Source organism: Sus scrofa, chromosome 14 (assembly GCF_054392235.1).
Source record: "Sus scrofa isolate SSC_HxYL_T2T_F1_AM1 chromosome 14, Sscrofa_HxYL_maternal_Yorkshire_Landrace_v2.0, whole genome shotgun sequence".
Taxonomy (NCBI): domain Eukaryota; kingdom Metazoa; phylum Chordata; class Mammalia; order Artiodactyla; family Suidae; genus Sus; species Sus scrofa.
The window spans coordinates 31,490,459-31,516,659 of record NC_139396.1 but is presented as its reverse complement, the minus strand read 5'-3'; the positions used below and the strand labels follow the sequence as shown (position 1 = coordinate 31,516,659).

General features: G+C 39.4%; 1 protein-coding gene and 1 long non-coding RNA gene across 4 annotated transcripts in view; one reads left to right on the top strand and one right to left on the bottom strand.

The window, feature by feature from the left end:
• BNIP3L (BCL2 interacting protein 3 like) overlaps positions 1-4,983 on the bottom strand; it is a 26,986-nt gene extending 22,003 nt beyond the window's left edge. For all 3 annotated transcript variants that reach the window (XR_014828405.1, XR_014828406.1, XM_001927592.5), the window contains exon 1: positions 4,787-4,983. Coding sequence is in view for 1 of the 3 variants with exons in the window: in XM_001927592.5 (XP_001927627.1) it covers positions 4,787-4,883 (97 nt within the window). In the remaining 2 variants the exon portion in view is untranslated. The remainder of the gene's footprint in view (positions 1-4,786) is intronic.
• On the top strand, positions 4,957-26,201 carry LOC146396462 (uncharacterized). The gene is made up of 2 exons (XR_014828407.1): positions 4,957-5,167; positions 24,146-26,201. It is a non-coding gene; the product is annotated as an uncharacterized LOC146396462 (long non-coding RNA).

Below are 26,201 nucleotides of genomic sequence, written 5' to 3'. Positions count from 1 at the left end.
GACTTTGCTTTTCTGGACTTCCAAACCCACAGCTTAACTGCTACTTTCTGCATTAAATAGATGTAAGCAATCATGGCGTAGGAACTTGAGGAGACAAACCCAGAAGAGCTTAGTAAAACTGATCTCCAATTGCCTTACCACCCTGTGGCGTAACTGAGGGCACCTCTACTCGAGGCAGACACTATCTATCCGGCATGTACTTGGTAAAGGCGCCAAGAGCACAGACTGAAGCCAGACCTCCCTTATACCATGTCCGGTTGTCACAGCCTCTAGAGGTCACTTAACCTCTCTGGGTCTCAGTTCTCTCATCTGTAAAATAGGTACAGTAACTCCATCTACCTGGAGGTGGTCGAAAGGTACAAACTCCCAGTTAGGAGACAATAAATCTTAGGAATGAAGTGTACAGCACGGTGACTAGCATTATAACTGTATTGCGTATCTGAAGGAAAAGAAAGTAGATCTTAAAAGTTCTCATCCTAAGTTTTTGTAACTCTGTGGTGATCACTTCTATATATATATAGAATCATGATCTTGTCCATCTGGAACGAATATAATATTGTATGTCAATTATATCTCAATTTTTTAAAAAGGCCAGAATGGCTGCCCATGCATAGTAAAAAAGAGAAAGAGGAAAAAAAAAGCTTCTACCTCATAGCACTGTGGGAGGATGGCAGGAATAAAGCACAAAGAAAAGTAAGAAAAGTCCCTAGAATATGAAAAGTGCTAAGTGTTAGTTACTCAAATGATACTCAGTACCTTTTCCAAATTTTTCTTATTACAAAATTAATGTGTACACTGAACATGTAAATATCAGCACATGAAGTGAAAACTAAGACCTCTCCTCCCAACCTCTCATTCCTACTCTGAAAGGAAACTGGTTTTAAGCTTCATATGCAGACTTTCAGAGGATACATTCAATGAAATAGTATTCTGTGTTTTGCTTTTGTTTTTACCAAAAAAAAAAAGACTTGTACAGCACACATTTATCTGTAAACAGTTTCTTACCTAACAACTTGTCTTTCAATGTCAATATGTATCGCCTTACTTCATTCTTTTGAACTGCACTGCATCCCATCATAAAGATATACCATACTTTAACCATTATCCAAATGGTAATGGTTAATCATTACTCAAATGATTGTTTCTAATATTTTGTTATTACAACTAGGACTTCCGTGAACATTCTGGAGGGTAATCTGGCAATATCCATTAAAAGCCTTAGGAAGGCAGATTTCCTTTAACTCTTAATTCTCTTCCAGAAATTTCACCTATAGAAATATACAGTGCTGCAGAGAAAGTCAGTACACAGATATCCATTAAGAGTTTACAATGAGCTTTATCTTTTGAGTAAATGGGGAAAAAAGCAAACTGGTCTTTCTCAATAGATGAACTCCACATGCCTTTTTCTCATCACTTACTTCATTCCTGATTTATAGCCTCAGAATTTCTTGATGTTCTAATTCTACCAATCCTCCAAAGTCCGTTTTTCTTTGGAAAGGAAAGACGGCAAAATATGAGGACTGTGCTGTCCAAGCAATGCAGAGTAGAGAAAAATCGCAGAGTGAATTTTCTTCCTAATAATCATGCTTTAAAATTAAAAACCAGAAACTCGATTATATCAAAAGACTATTTACAAACTAAAAACAATTCTCTTAGGCCAGGTTGCATATAGACACAAAACATGAGATATTTTCTGGTTAAGACTGAGAGTTGCTAAGAGGATTCAGAGCACGTGCCTACATTCTGTAACACACCTGTGGTTCATCACGAAGGCTGGTCCAGTAACGGTGATTACATTCACAACCGTATGCCATATTCATGCTTTATAATTTTATAATCACCAGTTCAATCCTCTTGCATGAAGGGGAGTGGGGGGAAGGGAGAAAAGGAAAAAGTATTTCTCACTCTCTCCCCAAGTTTTCAAGGTCCCACATGTAACTCATCCTAACTAGGGAGTGAAACATGTCATTACGTCTTATCTTCTTTCCTCAAAACCTTTATTTCATCTCAAGTACCTGATGCTGGAATCTGGAATGAGAACAGTCACTAATACTCTTCTCAAAAAAGGTTGACCTTCTTGCACAAGTACCTGCTTATACACCACTTAGGTGTTCAAAACAATATCATAAGGCATTGAAATTTCATGTGTCATGGCCTTGAAAGCCTTCTTGCCATCCTGGGGAAGCAAGTGCATCACAGTAGATGCTTAAAAAGATAAAAAAGGGCTGTAATTCCAACATGCACAAATTATTACCATAATTTTCCTTATATTACTTACTGAATTTTATGACATAAATTCCCAATACAAATATTTGTAAGTGACCTGATAGTTTTCTCTAGAATAAAACTATCAACTGAAAAATGTCCTTTTAATTTTGGAAGTAGTTCAGATATTTGTCCACTAATTTGTAATGAAAGTGAACAGTTCCCTTACAAGGATAAACTTTTTAAAAAAATCAAAGAAAGCTTTCATTATTCCAAATATTTCAATAACTTGCTATTAAAACTCTGCTTTGACCCCTGCACTAAAGATAAAATCCCAAGCCAGAGATAATCTGTACAATGAGTTCATCTCCTGTTTTTTTTCAGAGTTGTGCAACTTTACCCAACAAAGAACTTCAACTTATCAGCAATTTGGATAGTATTAGATGCCTGAATAAGTTGTTCTGCTCAGTGCCCAAAATCACTTGAAGGAATCAATAAGGCTTGTTTTTGTTCAGTCTAGTGTTGTATAATGAGCTAAAAAAACAGTAAAAGGCATGAGGAAAGTAATGAAATATGGCACTATCTAAAAGCTTTTCAGTAACATTGAAAAGCAGCTCACCCTAGCTTAAATAAAATACTTTCTATGTAGCAGACTTCCCAAAATGTGCAACATTTTGATAGCACACACAGGCTGAGTGTTCTTCCACTTCTGTAAGACTGAATACAAATGGAGCAGCAACTGATTGGCCAAGGACATCAAACATAGGTCTGTCAGGACATGGAGAAAAACCATCCCATATAGCTCATCCCCATTTTCCTGTCACATGATCAAAAGAAAATAAAAATCCCTTCACTTTCTGTGAAATTGTGTATACATATTAACCAAATAACCAACTTGTATCATAGGAAAACTGGAATACAATTAGGAAACAGTGTACTAAAAAGAGACAGATCAGCAGGCTACCTCTAAATAACAGGTAGGGTAACAGAGAATAAGAAACACACATAATCAGGGGATAGTGGGCCCCTGAAAAGATGTGTCCTGAAAGGAATGCCAGACGGGGTGAAAGTAAAACCTCCACTTTAGGACATAACCTGCTGTGAACATGGACAACACACTTTACTCTAGGCCTCTTTCTCTACCAGTAAATAAGAGTAGACAGTTACCTCTAAAGTTTCTTCTCATCCTAAAACCACATCCTTCTAAAAGAGGAGGCTAAAAACTGGTAAGTAATGTTAAAATGCATATTCATATTTGAAGCAAGTAATGTTTAAAGACACAAACATTAACCCTAATTTACTGTAGGAATTAATATATAAACCTTACGTTCTAGAACACTTCAAAAAGTTTTTAAAAGTCAACATTTAAGGAATTATCCATCAGAAGGAGCAGCAGCAATAAGGAATGAAAACATCTTGAAAATACTCAAATTCTATCCCCATCTTGTGAGGACAGGAACTCGCTTCCCTAAAATTTTTAGGCCATGCTGAAACACCTCCCTAGGATGAAAGATACTTAAGTGCCTTTGAATGTCATTTAAGCATCCAAATGATTTTTAAACGACTTCATCTGGCCATATGCTAACTGTCCCAACCACCTCTTCCAGGAGATGAATTACAGGAAGGTTAGGCAAGAACCTTTCCAAGACTTGCAGCCAGCTTTAAAGACAACTGGAAATAACCTTAGGACGTGATGTCTAAGCACCAGGATGTTAGGAAAAGCAACTGTAGTTGGTCGTAATTCGATACTGCCCTTAACTTTCAACTGCCCCGGTGTACGAAATTCATTGCCCCAGTCACTGTGATTTGTGCGATCTTGGATGGTTCAAGAGCTGTTCATAATCAGGTTTACAGGGCAAATAACCTCATCGTTTAAAAAAAAAAAAATTACTTGAGCAACTCTGAAACCTCTCAAAAAAAAAGTATCATAGCTTCCTCACCCCCCCTCACGTGATACAAGTAACCACTAAATTACCAAATAATTTTCCTAACCAGTCTGTGCTAACAAAGGGACGCAACAAGAGGGCTCACGTTCCGAGCCCTGGAGGGAAGGCCGACCCAGTGAGGGGTGGTCACCGGGCCTGGCCCAAGCTCCGCTGCACACTGGACCACCCGCCAGTCCCTCGGTCGCCCCCTCCCCTAAAACCGGCGCCTGCGTCCATCCCCCGGCGTCCCCGTCGCACGTCCCCATCCCTGCCCACGTCCCCTAGGCGGCCCGCTCCGCCCACCCTCCCTCCCCGCGCCCCAAGGCCCGCCCCTCCACGCCCCGATTGGCTGCACTCAGGGGCTCACCACAGGTGCGATCGGCTCGACCCCCTGATCTTCCCACCCACCTACCCTTCCCAAAGGCGAACCCAACAGCCCATCACCCAAGAACTCAGAAGGGAAAAGAGAGAGGTCAGGAGGAAGATAAGAGCAACTCCTCCTGACGGGTGATGGGAGCTGTCAATCACCCGCACATCCTCGACCTCGACCAATGGGCTGCCTTCTTTTCCCGCCCCCAGCGCGGAGCTGGCGGCGGCGGCCCGAGCAGCTCCTCCTCCCCCATCCCCTTTACCGAGCCCGCCGGGCCAGCACTTACTGTTGAGGCCGGCTGGCGGGGGCAGAGACTGTTCACCTTCCTCACAGTTGTTGTTGTTGTTGTGCAGAGGAGGCGGCTGCTCTACTAAGTGAGACATTGTCAGGCGGCTGGAAGAGCTGCGACCGCAGCAGTACCGTCTCTGGTTCTCCGGCAGCAACACAACAAGCCGAGTCCCCCGCCCCCTTTTCTGCGCCTGCGCAGTCCCTCCCCCGCCCCTGACGTCAGGGCCCGCCCCAGCCACGTGATGACAACACAACTGGCGACGGGGCGGGGCGCAGGCGTGCCCAGGAGAGCCACGGACTTGGAGACGCGCGAGTCACGGTGACGCCCGCGCCAGGAATGAATTCTTGCATGTCATTTGTACTGGCCGGATGGAGTGAGGTATGCGGCTGGAACCAGGATAGAGGATGGGCACAAGTGTGTCATGAGGAAGTGCAAGGCGCTCAGGCGCTGGCGCCCAAATCTCCCACACCTACAGTATCAACATTGTTTTATCCAATCTGTGAGCATTTCTTTTTTAATATCTGTAAGGACTCAGTCAGTAATAGGTATTGTGCTGACACAAAGAAAGCAAAAGAAGCCCTGGTGCCTCCCCGTCGTAAACCTAAAATAAAGCTGGTGGAACATTGACACTCCAGGCAGGGAACAATAAAGGCAGGCCAGACTTTCTAGTTGTTAAATAATGCAAAAATTTTTCATTACAGACCCCACGCAATCTTTGTTTTAAAAAGATGGAAAAGTTCAGGAAAACATAGAGAAGAAAACAATCATCCACATTCCATCACTTAACAATTTCTAGGACATAACATGGGAAGCCATGTTTCTTATACGTGAGTGACAGTAAACTATGTTCCAGAACACTCGCCCTGCTTCGTATCTCCATGACTTGTCGTTTCCTTGGTCTCATTTATGTGTGGCATTTATCTCAGCCTATCGCTTGTCCTTTAACCCTGTTTCATTCCTCAGAAGTTAAAATTTTCAGGCAATCACATCTATTATTTTCATATGCCTTGGGAACACCCTCACAGCAAGATACTGAATCCAGTCCCTATATATTTTTATAATTTTCTTATAGGTTTAATTTTTGTATTTATACCCTTAATCCATCTGAAATTTATTTTTATGTGTTGTGAATTGCTTAACTTCAGTTGTTCCCAATTGACCCAACAATATTAATTTTTGAGTCATCCTTTTCACACCAAAATGGCACCTCTATCAAATTCTAAATGAGTCCATTTCAGGTTTCTCTACAGTAGCTCTATCAGATAAATATTAGAGAAAGGACCTCCTTTTTTGTCTTTAAAAATTTTTTCATGACTAATTACTCTTCAGATGAACTTTGGGGAGATAATCGACATATTTACAAAGTTGTATACCATTCAGGCTGATATCCCTCCTTATTCTATCCTAAGTTTTTTAAAATGTTTGTATTAAAGTATAGTTGATTTACAACGTTGTGCCAGTTTCTGCTGTCAGAAAAGTGACTCGGTTGTACATATAAGTACATTCTTTTTTATGTTCTTTTCCATCATAGTCTGTCCCAGGAGATTGGATATAGTTCCCTGTGCTGTAACAGTAGGACCTCATTGCTTTTCCATTCCAAGGGTAATAGTTTGCATCTACTAACCCCAAACTCCCAGTTCATCCTTCTCCTTCCCCCTCCCTCACCTTGGCGACCACAAGGCTGTTCTCTAGTCTGTGACTCTGTTTCTGTTTTGTAGATGGGTTCATGAATTTTTTAAAAAGATGTTCTTCAAGGAGTTCCCGTCATGGCTCAGCAGTTAACAGAACCCAAATAACATCCATGAGGATGCAGGTTCCATCCCTGGCTCTCACTCAGTGGGTTATGGATCCAGAGTTGCTGTGAGCTGTAGTGTAGGTCAGTGGCTACAGCTCAGATTGGACCCCTAGCCTGGGAACCTCCATATGCTTTGAGTGCAGCCCTAAAGAGAAAAAGGGTGTGCTTCAAAAAGGTCGTAAACATTTCTTCATCTTTTTATACTCATTTTTTTTTAATGAGAAAGTTTCATTTTCTATGGTTTAAATAGATAAAATTGAAATTACTTTTTTTTCTCTTAAGGAAACATCCAGACCTAGTGCTTTTTCTAGGGGGAGGGGTTAGCTCTGTTTCTGTAGGATGTTACCTTTATTCCTTATATTGTGTTATATGTCCTCTCTTTTCTCAGGATTATGTTAGGTAATGGTTTATATCTGTTTTATTGACTTTTTATAATCTAATTCCTTCTCTCTCTCTTTCTCTCTCTCTCTCTCTCTCTCTTTTTTTTTTTTTTTTGCATTTTAGGGCCAAACCCACAGCATATGGAAGTTCTCAGGCTAGGGGTTGAATTGGAACTGTAGCTCCTGGCCAATGCCACAGCTAGAACAACTTGGGATCCGAGCCACATTTGCGACCTACACCACAGTTCACGGCAACGTTGGATCCCTAACCCACTGAGCAAGGCCACAGATTGAACCTGCATCCTCATGGACACTAGTTGGGTTTGTTTCCACTGTGCCACAATGGGAACTCCCTCTAATTCCTTCTTCCAAACTGTATTATTCTTAAAGCCTTTTTTATCAGATTAATTGAGATATACTTCACATACCTTACAATTAATCCATTTAGAGTTCACAGTTCAATGTTTTTGTTATATTCACAAAGTTGTGCAGCCGTTAATCTAATTTTGAACTTTTGTCACCCCAAAAAGAAACCCTGTGCTCATTAGTTGTTATGTTTCCTCTTTCCTAACTACTTATATCTGATGCTTATTTCATTTTTTTTTTATTTAGGTGTTTGAGAATTTTTCCCTGGTTAGAGTATATTTTTGTACTATTTCAAGTTTGGAGTTTTTGTTTTTGTTTTTGTTTTGTTTTTTTGTCTTTTTGCCATTTCTTGGGCTGCTCCAGAGGCATATGGAGGTTCCCAGGCCAGGGGTCGAATTGGAGCTGTAGCTGCCAGCCTATGCCAGAGCCACAGCAACTTGGGATCTGCGACCTACACCGCAGCTCATGGCAACGCCAGATGGTTAACCCACTGAGCAAGGGCAGGAATCGAACCTGCAACTTCATGGTTCCTAGTCGGATTCATTAACCACTGCGCCACAACGGGAACTCCTGGAGATTTTTTTCTTAGGTTTTCTTTGAAACCTAATATGTAATTCCTTTTTTAGGAATGTTTTATGAGTATTTGAAAGAAAGTATAGTTTCTGTGTTCAGGGCAGCAAGTTTGATGTATCTAATGGAACTACCTTAATAATAATGTCATATAAATTTTTTATATTTTTCACCTTTGTATGTCTCGTGGATTTCAATTTATATTTCCCATTCCTAATGTTTCTATTTCTTCTATCTCTTTTGTTATGGTTGATGCTTCATTTATTTGATACATAGATATTCATAACTATCATTATGAATTTGTCATAATTTTGTCCTCAGTCCAACTTTGTCTGATATTAAAATCATAATGCTGATTTTTATTATTGTTATTATCCTTATCTTGTTTAGTCCCAACATTTTTTAATAGTTCTACCCATTCTTTTAAGTTCCTTCCGTTATAAATCACTTCCTATTTGGTGTGCCGCTTGATAACTGCAAAAAAGTAGTCTTTGCATTTGGGTCTAATCAGAGTTTCTTTTTCTTTTAATAGAGCAATTTAACACATTTATTAAGAGTTTATTTTTTAATTATATATTTTTAAATTTTTACTGAGTAGATATACAGTGTTGTGTAGTTATTGATAGTTGGGATGTATGTGGATTTAATATTGTCATTTTATAACATGCTTTCCAGTTAATACCTTGAAGCATCTTTCAATTTGGGCCTATTTGTTTTCCAGTGTATTTCATCGTATAACCTAGAAATTTAAAGTTGTGTTCAGTCAGTCCTTTTTATAACTATGTATTTGTATAATTCCTCAATGTCTCTAGTTGGTTTCTTTTGATGCTCCAAAAGGAACGATAGTGAGCTTAGTAGAATGCCTCTTCTTCCTCCTTTCCCTCTACTATCCCCCCTCGCTTTTTTTTTTTTTTGGCAGCAACCCACCACTGCAGTGACAACAGTGGATCCTTACCCTGCTGCACCACAAGAGAACTCCTATTTATATATTTTGGAGATTAATCCCTTGTTGGTCACTTCAATGGCAAATATTTCCTCCCATTCTGTGGGCTGTCATTTTGTTTTGTTTGTGGTTTCCTTTGCTATGCAAAAGCTTTTAAGTTTAATTAGGTCCCATTTGTTTATGTATGTATGTATGTGTTTATTTATTTAGTCTTTTTAGGGCTGCACCCACAGCTTGTGGAAGTTCCCAGGCTAGGGGTCGAATCGGAGCTGCAGCTGCCAGCCTACGCCACAGCCACAGCAACACCAGATCATTAACCCACTGAACAAGGCTGATAATCAAACCCATGTCTTCATAGATACTAGTCAGGTTTGTTACCACTGAGCCATGATGTGAACTCCCTATTTTTTTCTTTTCATTACTCTAGGAGGTGGATCCAAAAAAATATTACTACAGTTTATATCAAAGAGTGTTCTTCCTATGATTTTCTTTTAAACATTTTATCTTACATTTAGATACATTTTGAGTATATTTTTGTCTATGGTGTTAGAGAGTGGTCTGATTTCATTCTTTAACATATAGCTGTCTAGTTTTCTTAGCACCACTTATTGAAGAGACTGTCTTTTCCCCACAGTATATTCTTGCCTCCTTTGTCATAGATTAGTTGACCATAGGTACATGAATTTATCTCTGGGCTTTCTATCCTGTTCTACTGATCTATATTTCTATTTTTGTGCCTGTATCATACTGTTTTGATGACTATAGCTTTATAGTATAGCCTGAAGTCAGGGGGCATAATGCCTTCTGTTTTTCTTCCTCAGGATTGCTTTGGCTATTCAGGGTCTTTTGTGTTTCTGTAAAAATGAAAAAAAATCTTTGTCCTAGTTCTGTGAAAAATGCCATTGGTAATTTGATAGGGGTTGCATTGAACTTGTACATTGCCTTCAGTAGTATAGTCATTTTGACAATGATTCTTCCCATCCAAGAGCATGGTATATCTTTCCATCTATTTGTGTCATCTTTGATTTCTTTCATCAGCATCTTAACAGTTTTCAGAGTACAGGTCTTTTGCCTCTTTAGGTAGGTTTATTCCTAGGTATTCTTTTAGATGGAGTGGTAAATGGGATTGTTTCCTTAATTTCTCTTTCTAATATTTCATTTTAGTGTATAGAAATGTGAGATTTCTGTGTATAAATTTTGTACCCTGCAACTTTACCGAATTCATTGATGAGCTCTAATCTAGTAGTTTTTTGGTAGCATCTTTAGGATTTTCTAGGTATAGTATCATCTCTTCTGCAAACAGTGACCATTTTACTTCTTTTCCAATTTGGATTCCTTTTATTTCTTTTTCTTCTGTGATTGCTGTGGCTAGGACTTCCAAAACTATGTTGAATAAAAGTGGTGAGAGTGGGAGTTCCCATTGTGGCTCAGTGGTAACAAACCTGACTAGTAACCATGAGAATGCAGATTTGATCCCTGGCCTTGCTCAGTGGATTAAGTATCTGGCATTGCCATGAGCTGTGGTGTAGGTTGCAGATGCAGCTCAGATCGTCGTTGCTGTGGCTGTGGCCATGGCTGTGGCCAGCAGCTGCAGCTCCAATTCACTTGGGAACTTCCATATGCTGTATGTGTGGCCCTAAAAAAGAAAAAAACAAGTGGTGAGAGTGGACATCCTTATCTTGCTATTGATCTTTTTTTTTTTTTTTGGTCTTTTTGTCTTTTTAGGGCTGCACCCATGGCATATGGGGGTTCCCAGGCTAGGGTCTAATCAGAGCTGTAGCTGCTGGCCTATGCCAGAGCCTCAGCAATGCCAGATCTGAGCCACATCTGTGACCTACACCACAACTCACAGCAAGGCTGGATCCTTAACCCACTGAGCGAGGCCAGGGATTGAACCTGCATCCTCATGGTTCCTAGTCAGATTCATTTTCGCTGAGCCATAATGGGCACTCCTTATTATTGATCTTAAAGGAAATGCTTTCAGCTTTTCATCATTGAGTATGATGTTAGCTATGGGTTTGTCATATATGGACTTTATTATGTTTAGGGAGGTTGCCTCTATGCCCACTTCTGGAGAGTTTTTTTTATCAGAAATGGATGTCAAATCTCATCAAAAGCTTTTTCTGCATCTATTGAGATAATCATATGGTTTTTATTCTTCAGTTTGTTAATGCAGGGTATAACATTGATTGATCTGCAGATATTGTAAAATCCTTGCTTCTCTGGGATAAATCCCACTTGATCATGGCATGTGATACTTTTAATGTATTGTTGGGTTCAGTTTACTAGAATTTTGTTGAGAATTTTTGCATCTATATTCATCAGTAATATTGGTCTATAATTTTTTTTTTGTGGTATCTCCGTGTGGTTTTGGTATCAGAGTGATGGTAGCTGCATAGAATGAGTTTGAGAGTTTCCTTCCTCTGCAGTTTTTTGGAGTAGTTTCAGTGGGAACTCCCTGTTGGAAGTTTTTTAAGTCACAGTTTCAATTTCAGTACTTGTGATTGGTCTGTTCTTATTTTTTATTTCTTCCTAGTTCAGTTTTAGAAGTTGTACCTTTCTAAAAGTTTGTTGTTTTTTTCTAGTTGTCCATTTTATTGGTATGTAGTTGCTTATGATCCTTTGTATTTCTGTGGTGTCAGTTGTAACCTCTCCCTTTTAATTTGCGATTTAACTGATTTGAACTCTCTCCCCTTTTTAAATTGATGAGCCTGGCTAAAAGTTTATCAGCTTTAAAGGTTTTTAAATCAGTTTCTAAAGATTTACCAATCTATTCAAAGAACCAGATTTTAGATTCATTGATCTTTCCTGTTGTTGTCTTCATCTCTATTCTTTTTATTTCTGCTCCGATCTTTATAATTTCTTTTGTTTTACTAACTTTTTGTCTTGTTTGTTCTTCTTTTTCTAGTTGCTTTAGGTGTACGATTCGGTTATTTGAGATTTTTCTTGTTTCCTGAGGTGAGATTTTATTGCTATAAACTTGACTTTCAGACCTGCTTTTGCTACAATCTATAGGTTTTGGATTATCATGTTTTCTTTTTTATTTGTCACTAGATACTTATCGATTTTCTCTTTTATTTATTCAGTGATCCTTTGGTTGTTTAGTAGCATATTGTTTAGGCTCCATGTGTTTGTAGTGTTTATAGTTTTTCCCCTTGTTTTGATTTCTAATCTCATAGTGTTGTAGTTGGAAATGATGCTTGATGTGATTTAAGTTTTCTTAAATTTACTGAGGCTTGCTTTGTGGCCCAGAATGTGATATATCCTGGAGAATATTTCCTATGTATTTGGGAAGAATGTGTATTCTGTTACTTTCATATGGAATATTCTATAAATATCAGTTAAGTCTCTCTGGTCTAATGTGTCATTTAAGGTTTGTGTGTCCTTCCTGATTTTCTATCTGGATGATCTGTTCATTGATGCAAGTGAGGTGTTAAAGTCCTCCACTCTTACTACATTACTGTTAATTTCTCCTTTTATGGCTGTTAGAGTTGCCTTATATATTGAGGTGTTCCTATGCTGAGTGCATATATATTTATAATTGTTTTATCTTCTTCTTGGATTGATCCCTTGATCATTATGTAGTGTTTTTTTACCCCCCTTTTAGGGCCATACCCATGGCATATGGAGGTTCCCAGGCTAGGGGTCAAATAGGAGCTACAGCTGCTGGCCTACACCACAGCCATAGCAACGCAGGATCTGAGCCACATCTTCAACCTACACCACAGCCCATGGCAACACCAGATCCTTAACCCACTGAGCGAGGCCAGGGATAGAACATGCAACCTTGTGGTTCCTAGTAGAATTTGTTTCCTCTGGGCCATGATGGAAACTTTTGTAGTGTCTTTCTTTGCCTCTTAAACAATCTTTAAAGTCTATTTTGTCTGATAAGATTATTGCGAGTCCAGCTTTTTTTTTTAATTTCCATTTGCATGGAATACCTTTATCCATCCCCTCACTTTCAGTCTGTATGTGTCCCTAGATCTGAAGCAAGTCTCTCGTTGATAGCCATATATACAGGTCTTTTTTTTTTTTTTTTAATCCAGTCAGCCTGTATCTTTTTGTTGGAGCACTTAATCTGATTCCATAGTTACTGATACATGTGTTCTTTTTTCTTTTTCTTTTTGTCTTTTCTAGGGTCACACCCATGGCAAATGGAGGTTCTCAGACTAGGGGTCGAATCAGAGCTGTACCCCTGGCCTGTGCCAGAGCCACAGCAACACAGAATCTGAGCCACATCTGTGACCTACACCACAGCTCATGGCAATGCTGGATCCTTAACCCACTGAGCAAGGCCAGGGATCAAACTCACAACCTCATGGTTCCTAGTTGGATTCATTAACCACTGAGCCACAAAGGGAACTCTGATATGTGTATTCTTATTGCCATTTTGTTATTTGTTTTTATAGGTCTTTTTTCTTCCCTTCCTTTTTTTTTTTCTTTTCTCACATTATTTGATGATTAACTTTAGTGTTGTGTTTCAATTCCTTTTTCTTTTTCTCTTTTTTTTTAATTACTCAGTTTATCACATTTGTAGTTGTATAATGATCATCACAATCCAATTTCACAGGATTTCCATCCCACAACCCAGGCACATCCCACCACCCCCCAAACTGTCTCCTCCAGAGACCATAAGTTTTTCAAAGTCTGTGGGTAAGTGTCTGTTCTACAAAGAAGTTCAGTTTGTCCTTTTTTCAGATTCCGCATGTCAGTGAAAGCCCTTAATGTTGGTGTCTCATTGTATGGCTGCCTTCACTTAGCATGATAGGTCCATCCATGTTGCAAAAAATGCTGGTATTTCGTTCTTTTTAATGGCTGAGTAATATTCCATTGTGTATATGTACCACATCTCTTTGATCCACTCCTCTGTCGATGGACATTTAGGTTGTTTCCATGTCTTGGCTATTGCAAATAGTGCTGCAATGAACATCAGAGTACACGTGTCTTTTCTAGTCATGTTTTTCTCTTGATAGATGCCCAGGAGTGGGATTGCTGGATCAAATGGGAGTTCTATTTTTAGTTTTCTGAGGAATCTCCATCCTGTTTTTCACAGTGGTTGCACCAATTTACAATCCCACCAACAGTGTAATAAGGTTTCTTTTTCTCCACAGCCTCTCCAGCACTTATTGTTTGTTGGCATTTTGATGATGGCCATTCTGGCTGGCATAAGGTGGTACCTCAGAGTGGTTTTGATTTGCATTTCTCTAATAATGAGTGATGTTGAACATCTTTTCATGTGTTTTTTGGCCATCTCTATGTCTTCTTTGGAGAATTGTCTGTTTAGATCTGCTTTTTTTGATGGGGTTGTTTGTTTTTTTGGTATTGAGCTACAGAAGGTGTTTCTAAATTTTGGAGATTAATCCCTTGTCAGTTGATTCATTTGCAAAGATTTTCTCCCATTCTGTGTGTTGTCTTTTCACTTTGTTTAGGGTTTCCTTCGCTGTGCAGAAACTTTTAAGTTTGATTAGGTCCCATTTGTTTATTTTTGTTTTTACTGTCATGACTCTAAGAGGTGGATCTGAGAAGATGTTGCTGTCGTTTATGTCAGAGAATGTTTGGCCTATGTTTTCCTCTAAGAGTTTTATAGTGTCTGGTCTTATATCTAGGTCTTTAATCCATTTGGAGTTTATTTTTGTGTATGGTGTTAGGGAGTGTTCTAATTTCATACTTTTCTATGTGGCTGTCCAGTTTTCCCAGCACCCCTTATTGAACAGGCTGTCTTTTCTCCATTGTATATTCTGGCCTCCTTTGTCATAGATTAGTTGGCTGTAGGTGTGTGGGTTTAATTCTGGGGTTTCTATCCTGTTCCACTGATCTATATGTCTGTCTTTGTGCCAGCACCATGCGGTTTTGATGGTTGTTGCTTTGTAGTATAGTCTGAGTCAGGGAGCCTGATTCCTCCAGCTCCATTTTTCTTTTTCAGAATGACTTTGGCTATTGTGGGTCTTTGGTGCTTCCAAACAAACTTTAAAATATTTTGGAGTTCCCCTCATGGCTCAGTGGTTAACGAATCCGACTAGGAACCATGAGGTTGAGGGTTTGATCCCTGGCCTTGCTCAGTGAGTTAGGGATCCAGCGTTGCTGTGAGCTTGTGGTGTAGGTTACAGATGCGGCTGGGATCCTGCATTGCTGCGGCTCTGGCATAGCCAGCAGCTACAGCTCTGATTGGACCCCTAGCCTGGGAACTTCCATGTGCCTCGGGAGCGGCCCCAGAGAAGGCAAAAAGACAAAAAAAAAAAAAAAGAAAAAGAAAAAGAAAAATTTTGTTCAAGTTCTGTGAAGAATGTCCTTGGTAATTTGATAGGGATTGCATTGAATCTGTAGATTGCCTTAGGTAGTATAGTCGTTTTGAAACTATTAACTCTTCCAATCCAAGAGCATGGTATGTCTTTCCATCTATTTGTGTCATCTTTGATTTCTTTCATCAGTGTCTTAGAGTTTTCAGAGTACAGGTCTTTTGTTTTTTTAGGTAAGTTTACTCCTAGGTATTTTATTCTTTTGGATGCGATGGTAAATGGGATTGCTTCCCTGATTTCTCTTTCTGATCTTTCATTGTTAGTGTACAGAAATGCTGTTGATTTCTGTGTATTAATTTTGTATTCTGCAACTTTGCCAAATTCATGGATGAGCTCTAACAGTTTTCTGGCAGAGTCTTTAGGGTTCTGTAGGTATAGCATCATGTCATCTGCAAATAGTGATAGTTTTGTGATAGTTTTACTTCTTCCTTTCCAATTTAGATTCCTTTTATTTCTTTTACATCTCCGATTGCTATGACTAGGAATTCCAAAACTATGTTGAAGAGTAGTGGCGAGAGCTGACATCCCTGTCTTGTTCCTGATCTCAGCAGGAATTCTTTCAGCTTTTCACCATTGAGAATGATGTTAGCTGTGGGTTTGTCATATATGGCCTTTATTATGTTGAGATAGGTTCCCACTATGCCCACTTTCTAAGGGTTTTTTATCAGAAATGGGTGTTGGATTTTGTCAAAGGCTTTTTCTGCATCTATTGAGAGGATCATATGATTTTTATTCTTCAGTTTGTTAATGTGGTATATCACACCAATTGATTTGCTGATATTGAAGAACCCTTGCATCCCTGGGCTAAATCCCACTTGATCATGATGTACAATCCTTGTAATGTATTGTTGGATGTGGTTTGCTAGTATTTTGTTGAGGATTTTTGCATCGATGTTTGTCAGTGAACCTGGCCTGTAGTTTTCTTTTTTTGTGGTATCTTTGTCTTGTTTTGGTATCAGGGTGATGGTGGCCTCATAAGATGAGTTTGGGAGTATCCCTTCCTCTGCAATTTTTGAAATAGTTTCAGAAGGAGAGGCGTGAGCTCTTCTCTAAATGTTTGATAGAATTCGCCTGTGAAGCCATCTGGTCCTGGACTTTTGTTTGTTGGAAGTTTTTTAATCACAGTTTCAATTTCCGTTCTTGTGATTGGTCCATTCATCTGTTCTATTTCATCTTGGTTTAGTCTTGGAAGATTGTACTTTTCTAAGAATTTGTCCATTTCTTCTAGGTTTTGATTTTATTGGCATATAGTTGCATATAGTAGTCTCTTATGCTCCTTTGTATTTCTGTGATGTCCATTGTTACTTCTCCTTTTTCATTTCTAATTTTATTGATTTGAGTCCTCTCTCTTTTTTTCTTGATAAGTCTGGCTAAGGGTTTATCAATTTTGTCAATCTTTTAAAAGAATCAGCTTTTCGTTTCATTGATCTTTTCTATGGTTTTATTTGTTTCTATTTCATTGATTTTCTGCTCTGATCTTTATTCTGATTTCTTTCCTTCTACTAACTTTAGGTCTTGTCTGTTCTTCTCTCTTGAGCTGCTTTAGATGTAAAGTTAGCTTGTTTATTTGAGCTTTTTCTTGTTTTCTGAGGTGGGCTTGTATTGCTATAAAGTTTCCTCTTAGAATGGCTTTTGCTGCATCCCATAGGTTTTGGAATGTTGTATCTTTGTTGTCATTTGCTTCTAGGAATTTTTTAATTTCCTCTTTGATTTCTTCAGTGATCCATTGGTTGTTTAGTAGCATGTTTATAGTCTCCAAGTGTTTGTGTTTTTTGCAGATTTTTTCTTGTTGTTGATTTCTAGTTGTATAGTATTGTGATCTGAAAAGATGCTTGGTATGATTTCAATTTTCTTAAAGTTACTGAGGTTGGATTTGTAGCCCAGGATGTGATCAATCTTAGAGAATGTTCCATGTGCACTTGAGAAGAATGTGTATTCTGTTGCTTTTGGTTGGACTGTCCTATAAATACCTCTTAAGTCCATCTGGTCTAATGCTTCATTCAGGGCCTGTGTTTCCTTATTGATTTTCTGTCTGGATGATATGTCCACTGCTGTAAGTGGGGTGTTAAAGTCCCCCACTATGATTGTGTTATTGTCGGTTTGTACTCTTAAGGTTGTTAGCAGTTGCCTTGTATATTGTGGTGAACCTATGTTGGGTGCATAGATATTTAAAATTGTTATATCTTCTTCTTGGATTGATCCTTTGATCTTTATGTAATGACCTTCTTTGTCCCTTAAAATGTTCTTCCTTTTAAAGTCTATTTTGTCTGATACGAGTACTGCTACTCCAGCTTTCTTTTGATCCCTGTTTGCATGAAATATTTTCTTCCATCCTCTGACTTTCAATTTGTATGTGTCCCTAGAAGTGAAGTGGGTCTCTTGAAGACAGCATATATATGGATCTTGTTTTTGTATCCATTCAGCCAGTCTGTGTCTTTTGGTTGGGGTGTTTAGTCCATTAACATTTAAGGTAATTATTGATAGGTATGTTCTTATTGCCATTTTATTAATTGCTTTGGATTTGTTTTTATTGGTCTTTTTTCTTCCCTTCTTCTCTTGTTCTCTTCTCTTCTGGTTTGATGACTATCTTTACTGTTGTATTTAGGTTTTTCTTTGTGTATCAATTGTAGATTTTTGGTTTGTAGGTATTCTGAAGTTTTGATATGAGTCTATATGTATATGAGATTATTTTAAGTTGTTGTTCTCTTCATTGCAAATTCATCTCCAGGGTCCTGCATTTGTATCCACCTCTTCTCATGATTTCTGATTTTGGTGGCATAATTGTGCATGGATGATTTTGTATCTTTACTGCATATATACCTTTACTGGTGAGCCTTGTCATTTGTGGAATTTTTGTTTCCTGTTGCTGTGTTTTCTTTTCTGCCTAGAGAAGTTTCTTTAGTATTTGTTGTAAGGCTGGTTTAGTGTTGCTGAATTCTCTCCACTTTTGCTTATCTGTGAAGGTTTTGATTTCTCCTTCAAATCTGAAAGAGAGCCTTGCCGGGTAAAGTCATCTTGGTTGGAGGTTTTTTCCTTTCATCACAAGTCATCTTGGTTGGAGGTTTTTTCCTTTCATCACGTGAAGTGTATCACGCCACTCCCTTCTGGCCTGCAGAGTTTCTGCTGAAAAATCTGCCAATAACCTTATCGGGGGTTCCCTTGTATGCTACTTGTTTCTTTTCCCTAGCTGCTTTCAAGATTTTCTCTTTGTCTTTAATTTTGGTCAGTTTGATTAATATGTGTCTCGGTGTATTCCTCCCTGGGTTTGTTGTATATGGTACTCGTTGTGCTTGCTGGATTTGAGTGAGTGGTTCCTTTCCCATGTGAGGGAAGTTTTTGGCTGTTATCTCTTGGAATATTTTTTCTGTCCCCTTCTCTCTCTCTTCTCCTTCTGGCACCCCTGTAACAGGGATGTTGGTGTGTTTACCGTTGTCCCAGAGTTCTCTGAGACTCTCTTCGTTTGTTTTCAGTCTTTTTTCTCTTTTCTGTTCTGGAAATCCGTAATTTCCACTAATCTGTCCTCCACCTCGCTTATTCGTTCTTCTGCCTCCTGTATTCTGCTGTTAGCTGCTTCTAGTGAGTTGTTTATTTCAGTGATTGTATTTTGCATCTTTTCTTGTTTAAGTTTGATATCTTGTATCTCTTTGCTCAGTGTTTCCTGTAAGTTATCCATCTTTGCCTCCAGTTTATTTCCAATGTCTTGCATCATCTTCAGCATCAACAGTCTAAAGTCTTTTTCCTGGAGGCTGAGCATCTCCTCCTCACGTAGCTGATTTTCTGGGGTTTTTCCTTTCTCCCTCGTCTGAGTTATAGTTCTCTGTCTTTTCATTTTTGTAGGTTTTTGGTGTGGTGACCTTTTTTACAGATAATAGAGTTGTAGCCTCTTTTACTTCTGGTGTCTGCCCCCCTTGTGGCTGAAGTCAGTGTGGGGGCTTGCTGTAGGCTTCCTGATGGGAGGGGCTGATGCCTGCCCACTGGTGGATGGAGCCGATTCTAATCCCTCTGGTGGGTGGGGCTAGTCTCTGGATGGGATTAGAGGCAGCTGTGTGCCTGAGGGGTCTTTAGGCAGCCTGTTTACTGAGGGGCAGGGCTGTGATCCCACCTGGATTGTTGTTTGCCCTGGGGCTTCTCAGCACTGACTGATGGGTGGGGCCAGATTTTCCCAATATGGCCACCTCCAGAGAAAGGCACCTGCTGAATATTCCCGAGAGCTTTGCCTTCAATGTCCTTCTCTCACGACAAGCCACATTCTACCCCTGTTTTCCCAGGATGTCCTCCAAGAACTTCAGTCAGGTTTGACCCAGATTCCTACGGAGACCTTGCTCTGCCCTGGGACCCAGTGCACGTGAAAGTCCGTGTGCGCCTTTTAAGAATGGGGTCTCCGTTTCCCCCAGTCCTGTGGAGCTCCTGTGCACAAGCCCCACTGGCTTTCAATGCCCGATGCTCCAGGGGCTCTTTCTCCCAGTGCCAGATCCCCACACATGGGAGTTTGATGTGGGGCTCAGAACTCTCACTCCTGTAGGTGAGTCTCTGTGAACCAGTTAGTTTCCAGTCTGTGGGGCTTCCCACCCGGGAGGTATGATGTTGTTTATATCACGAAATCACGCCTCCTACCTCTTGATGTGGCCCTCCTCTTTTTCTTCTGGAGTAGGGTATCTTTTTTAAGGTTTCCGGCCCATTTGGTTGAAGATTGCTCAGCCTTTAGTTGTGAATTTTGTTGTTTTTAGGAGAGAAGTTGGGCTCCAGTCCTTCTATTCCACCATCTTAATCCCATCCCTTTTTCTTTTTTGTGTGTGTATCTATTGTAGGTTTTTGCTTTGCAGTTGCCATGAAGTTTTACTTTTTTGGCTGCACCTGTGGCTTGCTGAAGTTCCTGGGCCAGGGATTGAACCAGTGCCACAGCAGTAACCAGAGATACAGCAGTGATAATGCCAGATCCTCAACCAACTTAGCCACCAGGAAACTCCCATCATGAGGTTTTGCTATAGTGATTTGTATATTTACAAAATTAAGTTGCTGGTTTCTTAATTTCAAATGTATTTTGAATATCCTGCATTTGTATTCTCCTCTTTTCACAATTGTTGGTTTTGATATTACATTTGTATGTGGATGATTTCCTACCTTTTCTGTATGTTTGCCTTTACTCATGAGCTTTCCCATTTGTAGTTGTATTGTTTCTCTTCTTTTCTCCCTCTTTTTTTTTTCTGCCTAAAATATTTCCTTTAACATTTATTATAAAGCTGTCTTGGTGATGCTGAATGTTCTTAGCTCTTGTTTGTCTCTAAAGCTTTTGATTTTTCTATCAAATCTGTACAAGAGCCTTACCGGGTAAAGTATTCATGGTTGTAGGTTTTTCTCATTCATCACCTTAAATATATTGTGCCATTCCCTGCTGACCTGCAGAGTTTCCTCTGAAAAATCAGCTGATCACCTTATGATGCTTCCTGTTATGTTATTTTTTGTTTTTCCCTTCTTGCTTTTTTTTTTTTTTTTCTTTTTAAGGCTTCACCTATAGCATATGGAGGTTCCCAGGCTGCAGATAAAATCTGAGCTGCAGCTGCTGGCCTATGCACAGCCACAGCAGTGCCAGATCCAAGCTGCATCTGTGGCATACACCACAGTTTGCAGCAATGCCTGATCCTTAACCCACTGAGCGAGGCTAGGGAGCCAATCCACATTCTCATGGATGCTAATTGGATTCTTAAGCCACTGAGCCACAATGGGAACTCCCCCTTCTAGTGTATTTTTAATTTCGGTTATCGTATTGTTCATCTCTGCTTTTTTTTTTTTTTTTGTCTTTTTAGGGCCACATCTACAGCATATGGAGGTTCCCTGGCTAGGGGTCAAATCAGAGCTACAGCTGCCAGCCTACACCACAGCCACAGCAATTCAGGATCCAAGCCTAGTCTGCAAACCACCACATAGCTCACGTCAACACCAGATCCCTAACCCACTGAACAAGGCCAGGGATTAAACCTGCATCATCATGAATGCTAATCAGATTTGTTTCTGCTGAGCCACAATGGGAACTCCTCTCTTTGCTCTTTAAATCTTCTAGTCTTTTTTATTTATTTTTTTTATTATTATTTTTTTTGTCTTTTGTCTTTTTGTCTTTTGTTGTTGTTGTTGCTATTTCTTGGGCCGCTCCCGAGGCATATGGAGCTTCCCAGGCTAGGGGTTGAATTGGAGCTGTAGCCACCGGCCTACGCTAGAGCCACAGCAACACAGGATTCGAGCCGCGTCTGCAACCTACACCACAGCTCACGGCAACGCCGGATCGTTAACCCACTGAGCAAGGGCAGGGACCGAACCCGCAACCTCATGGTTCCTCGTCGGATTCGTTAACCACTGCGCCACGACGGGAACTCCTCTTCTAGTCTTTTTTAAACATTTCTTGTTATCTTCTTCTCTGTCTCCATTCTTTTTCTGAAATCTTGAATCATATTTACTATCATTTCAGGTAGACTGCCTATCTCCACTTCACTTAGTTGTTCTTCTGGGGTTTTATCTTGTTCCTTTGTCTGGAATATATTACTCTGCTGTCTTATTTTGTCTAGCTTTCTGTGTTTCTGGGTTTCCATTGCACTGGCGGCAGAATTGTAGGTCCTCTTGCTTCTGGTGTCTGCTCCTGGTGAGTAAGGATGGCCTCTAGGCTTGTGCAGGCTTCCTTCTGTTACTGTCCTAGGTTAGTATAATTTATTGTTTATTTTCCTTTTTATGGGTTGTGTTTTATAGACTTTTTCTATCCCTGAACTTCTTTGGTTGAATTTCGGACATTGTGAATTTTGCTGTGTTGGGGCTGCTTGACTTCCATTCTGATAAATCTTCTTGAACTTTGTTCTGTGAGTCCATTAAGTTACTTGGGAACAGTTTGATTCGGGGGGGGGAGGGGTCTTACTTTTAGGATTTTTTTTTCCAGTGGAGCCAGAACAGTGCTCAGTCTAGGGTTACCTATTTTCCACTAGGTGAGACTTTTCTGAGTATCTACTCCAAGCCCCTTCTAGCAGGAGCAGGCATGTTTCCAGCCCTCTGTCATCCTGTCCCTCTAATTCTTTCAGATGTGCCTTAACACAGCAAAATTCACAATGTTATTGTGTTTTTAGTAAGTTCCTCTGGTAGTGGTGGCAGTAGCAGAGGCAGTAAATCTGGGTGGCTGGCATCCTGCCCAGGTATGATGGTTCCCACAGTAGCAGCGCCAGGTACTCCCTCTGTCTTGACAGAATTGTATCCATGGGCTCTCAGCCTGAGAGCAGCAAGCACTTTGGACTCCTGGGCTTCTGCAGCATCAGAAGGAGTGTGTACTCCTGGCTTCCTGATATAAGGTTGTGTTGGCAGTTCCAAGAGCTGCCTCACCATTACAGAAATAATTGTGGGCTCTGGGTAACACCATTTCCCACCTTGCTTCTTCAGCCTCAGGCCTGGTAGTGTCTTCCTGAAATAACTAGTCTTTAGATAACTTGTTTTATATAATAAATTCCTTAAATTAAATTTTCTCAAGGTAGGTAGAGGAGGGATGGAGTGGGCATTTGGGGTTAGCAGGTGCAAACTAGTATATATAGAATAGATAAAGAATAAGGACCAACTGTATAGCACAGGGAACTATATTCAACATCATGTGACAAACTATCATGGCAGGGAATATTTACAAAGACTGTATATGTGTATTACTGAATCACTTTGCTGTATAGCAGAAATTAACACAAAATTGTAAATCAACTATACTTGGGTTAAAATTTTTTTCTCTGCAGTCTGTGATATTGCTTCAAATCATCTGCAGCACTTTCTGTTTTTCCTAACTTAACCCCCCTTGTTATAGAATGGTATAAAATAACAAGATTATCCTTTATTTTTTAAGGACTGTATCAGCATTACTCCCCTGATTTCTAGCATTGAATATTATCGTGGGAAACTCTGAAGTCAGTTTTATTATGCTCTCTGATTTATAATCTGGTTCAACATTTTTGCTAGATACTCAAGGGGATTTTTTCCTTCATCTTTGACATCCTTTAGCTTTATCCATATGTCTAGATATGGAATGTTCTGCATCAGGTTTTCCCAGATATCTGCATCCTTCTTTATAGACTTGGGTCTCATTTGTGGAAAATTTCCTTGAATCATTGCTTTAAATATTTACTCTGATACATTGTTTCTTTTCCAGATGCACAAATTAGGTAGAACTCATTTGTTCTACAGTTCTGAAGTATCTATCTCATCTGTTCTTCAGTATCTATTACACTTTTTGACTTGTTCTTTTTCTTTCCAATTACTATACTTTTTTTCCTCTAAATATTGCCTGTTATTGGCAGAATAACCTCTCAGGGCTGTCCTGGCCCTGATCCCTGGAACCTGTGTATATGTTACATAACATGGCAAAAGGGACTCTGTGGCTGTAATTAAGGTTAGAGGTTTGCAGACCTGGAGATTATCCTGGATTAGCTGGGTGGGCTCAATCTAATCACATGAGGACTTAAACACAGAGAACTCTCTCTTTAAAAAGAGACATGAGGAGTTCCCGTCGTGGCGCAGTGGTTAACGAATCCGACTAGGAACCATGAGGTTGCGGGTTCGATCCCTGCGCTTGCTCAGTGGGTTAATGATCCGGCGTTGCCGTGAGCTGTGGTGTAGGTTGCAGACGCGGCTCGGATCCCACGTTGCTGTGGCTCCGGTGTAGGCTGGCAGCTACAGCTCCGATTGGACCCCTAGCCTGGGAACCTCCATATGCCGCAGGAGCGGCCCAAAGAAATATCAAAAAGACAAAAAAAAAAAAAAAAAAAAAAAAAAATAAATAAATAAATAAAAAGAGACATGAGTCAGAGAGATTCCAAATCTAAGAAGGATTCAACTTTTTTTTTAAGCTCTGAGATACAAGGCCCCATATAGGGAGGGTTCTCTAGAAGCTATGGGAGGTCCCAAGATGACACAGGAAATAGGGACCCCCAGCCCTAACCTGCAAAGACTTGGATTCTTCTAGCAATCTGAATATGATTCCATGTGAATTCTTCCCAGAGTCTCCTGATAAGACCCCAGCCAGCCAACATATTGATTTCATTCTTGTGAGATTTGGAGCAGAAAACCAGCCAAGACCACCTGGAATTCAGATCTACAAAACCGTGAGATAATAAGTTTATGTTGTTTTAAACCTCTAAGTTTGTGGCAACTTGCTTGGAAGCAATAGAAAATGAATTTACTCTACATCATGCTTTAATGCAATTTATTTTAAAATGAACAGATCAAATTCATACATTGATTAAAATAGTGAAGGGATTAATTTGTAACTTTAGTTAACTATATCTTTTCCTTCACAGTCCAGTGTTGACATAGTGCATATTTTATTGCTGTTGTTCATATTTTCCACCAAAATATGTGGTCATCTTCTTGTCTATGGAATTTTTGGTTTTCTTTATAAATATGACTTTGTATTTAGGTGTCTAGATATAAAAAAATACAATAGGGAGCATAAGGTTTTGGTACAGAAGAGAATGGAAACAAATCCTAGGATCACCTTGGCTTTGTACTTGAGGAGAAGGCCATAGCAGGAGAGAAAATCAAAGAGGAGCATGGTAGACTTGATAGATGAAGAGACAGAGACCTGAGTCCAGGGAGGTAAGATGATTGGAAGTTGTTGGACAGAGTTCTAGAAAGAAGGGACTAAATGTGAAAAAGAAACCTGCATATTGATCGCTTTTATCCTTTGCTTAATACTAAGACATGCAAGTGTAGAGTGAAATTCTACAAACAAACAATGCCTGGGAAAGTGTAAGATGAACAATTTCCAGGGATAGAAATCACTCAGGAATAAGATATATTTAAGTTCTGATAAGACAGACTGGCATTGTCTCATTGAACACCTGGTAGAGACCTCAGAAAAGTCATGCCTTAGGAATAGGTCTAAACTATCTCTAGAGCAAACAATATTCTAAACTAGTGATTTCCAATACAGTTGCTACTAGCCACGTATGGCCATTGAGTACTTGTGTCTAGTGTGACTGAGGAATTGAATTTTTAGCTTTACTTAACTTTAACTCATTTAAATAATTTATATTGAAACTTCAATAGTTAAATGTGGCTGAAGGCTACCATACTGGACAGTGAAGTTCTATGGCTAACTCGAGTAGCTTAAAAAGACAAGTCTTAAAAAAAAAAAAAAAAAAGAAAAAAAAGACAAGTCTTGAAGAGTCAAAATTGAACTACAAGTAACTACTTGCCAGAACAAATCCCAATACTCTTTAAGAGAAGGAAATAAAAACCCTAGAAGTTCAACAATATAATATTCACTTTGATTCAAAATGTCCATAAACAAATAAAAAATTACTAGATATGCCAAGAAGCAGAAAATTGTGAGCCATAATTAGAAGGAAAATCAGTCAATAGAAATAGACTCAGAAATGACAAAGTTGATGGCATTATTGCAGAAGAAAAGACCTGTGAACTTGAAGACAAAGTAATAGAATCCTTTTAAAAAGAAGTACATAGAGGGAGTTCCCTGGTGGTTTCGTAGTTAGTACTTGGTGCTTTCACTGCTGTAGCTAGGTTCAACCCCTAGTCTGGGAACTAAGATTCCACATCAAGCCACTGCATGCCACAACCGGAAAAAAAAGGAGAAAAATAAAGGAAACTGAGAACAACAAAGTAAAGCCCAAAGAAATAATAAATGTAAAGCAAAATTTAATTTAAAAGAAAATAAACATTCCAATAGAATCAACAAAATCAAAAGTTCATTGAAAATGTGAATAAGATTAAAAAATTAATCATTTAAAAAATTTTTAAAGATTAAAAATTAAAAAAATAGGAGTTTCTATTGTGACTCAGCAGGTTATGAACCTGATATAGTGTCCATGAGGATGCAGTTTCAATACCTGGCCTCACGTAGTGGGTTAAGGATCTGGCATTGCTGCAAGCTGTGGTAGGTTGCAAATGTGGCTTGGATCCAGTTGTTGCTGTGGCTGTGTTATAGGCCAGCAGCTGTAGCTCTGATTCAGTCCCTGGCTTGGGAACTTCCATAGGCCAAAGGTATGGCCCTAAAAAGAAAAAAAATTTTTTTAAATATATACATAGAGAAAAA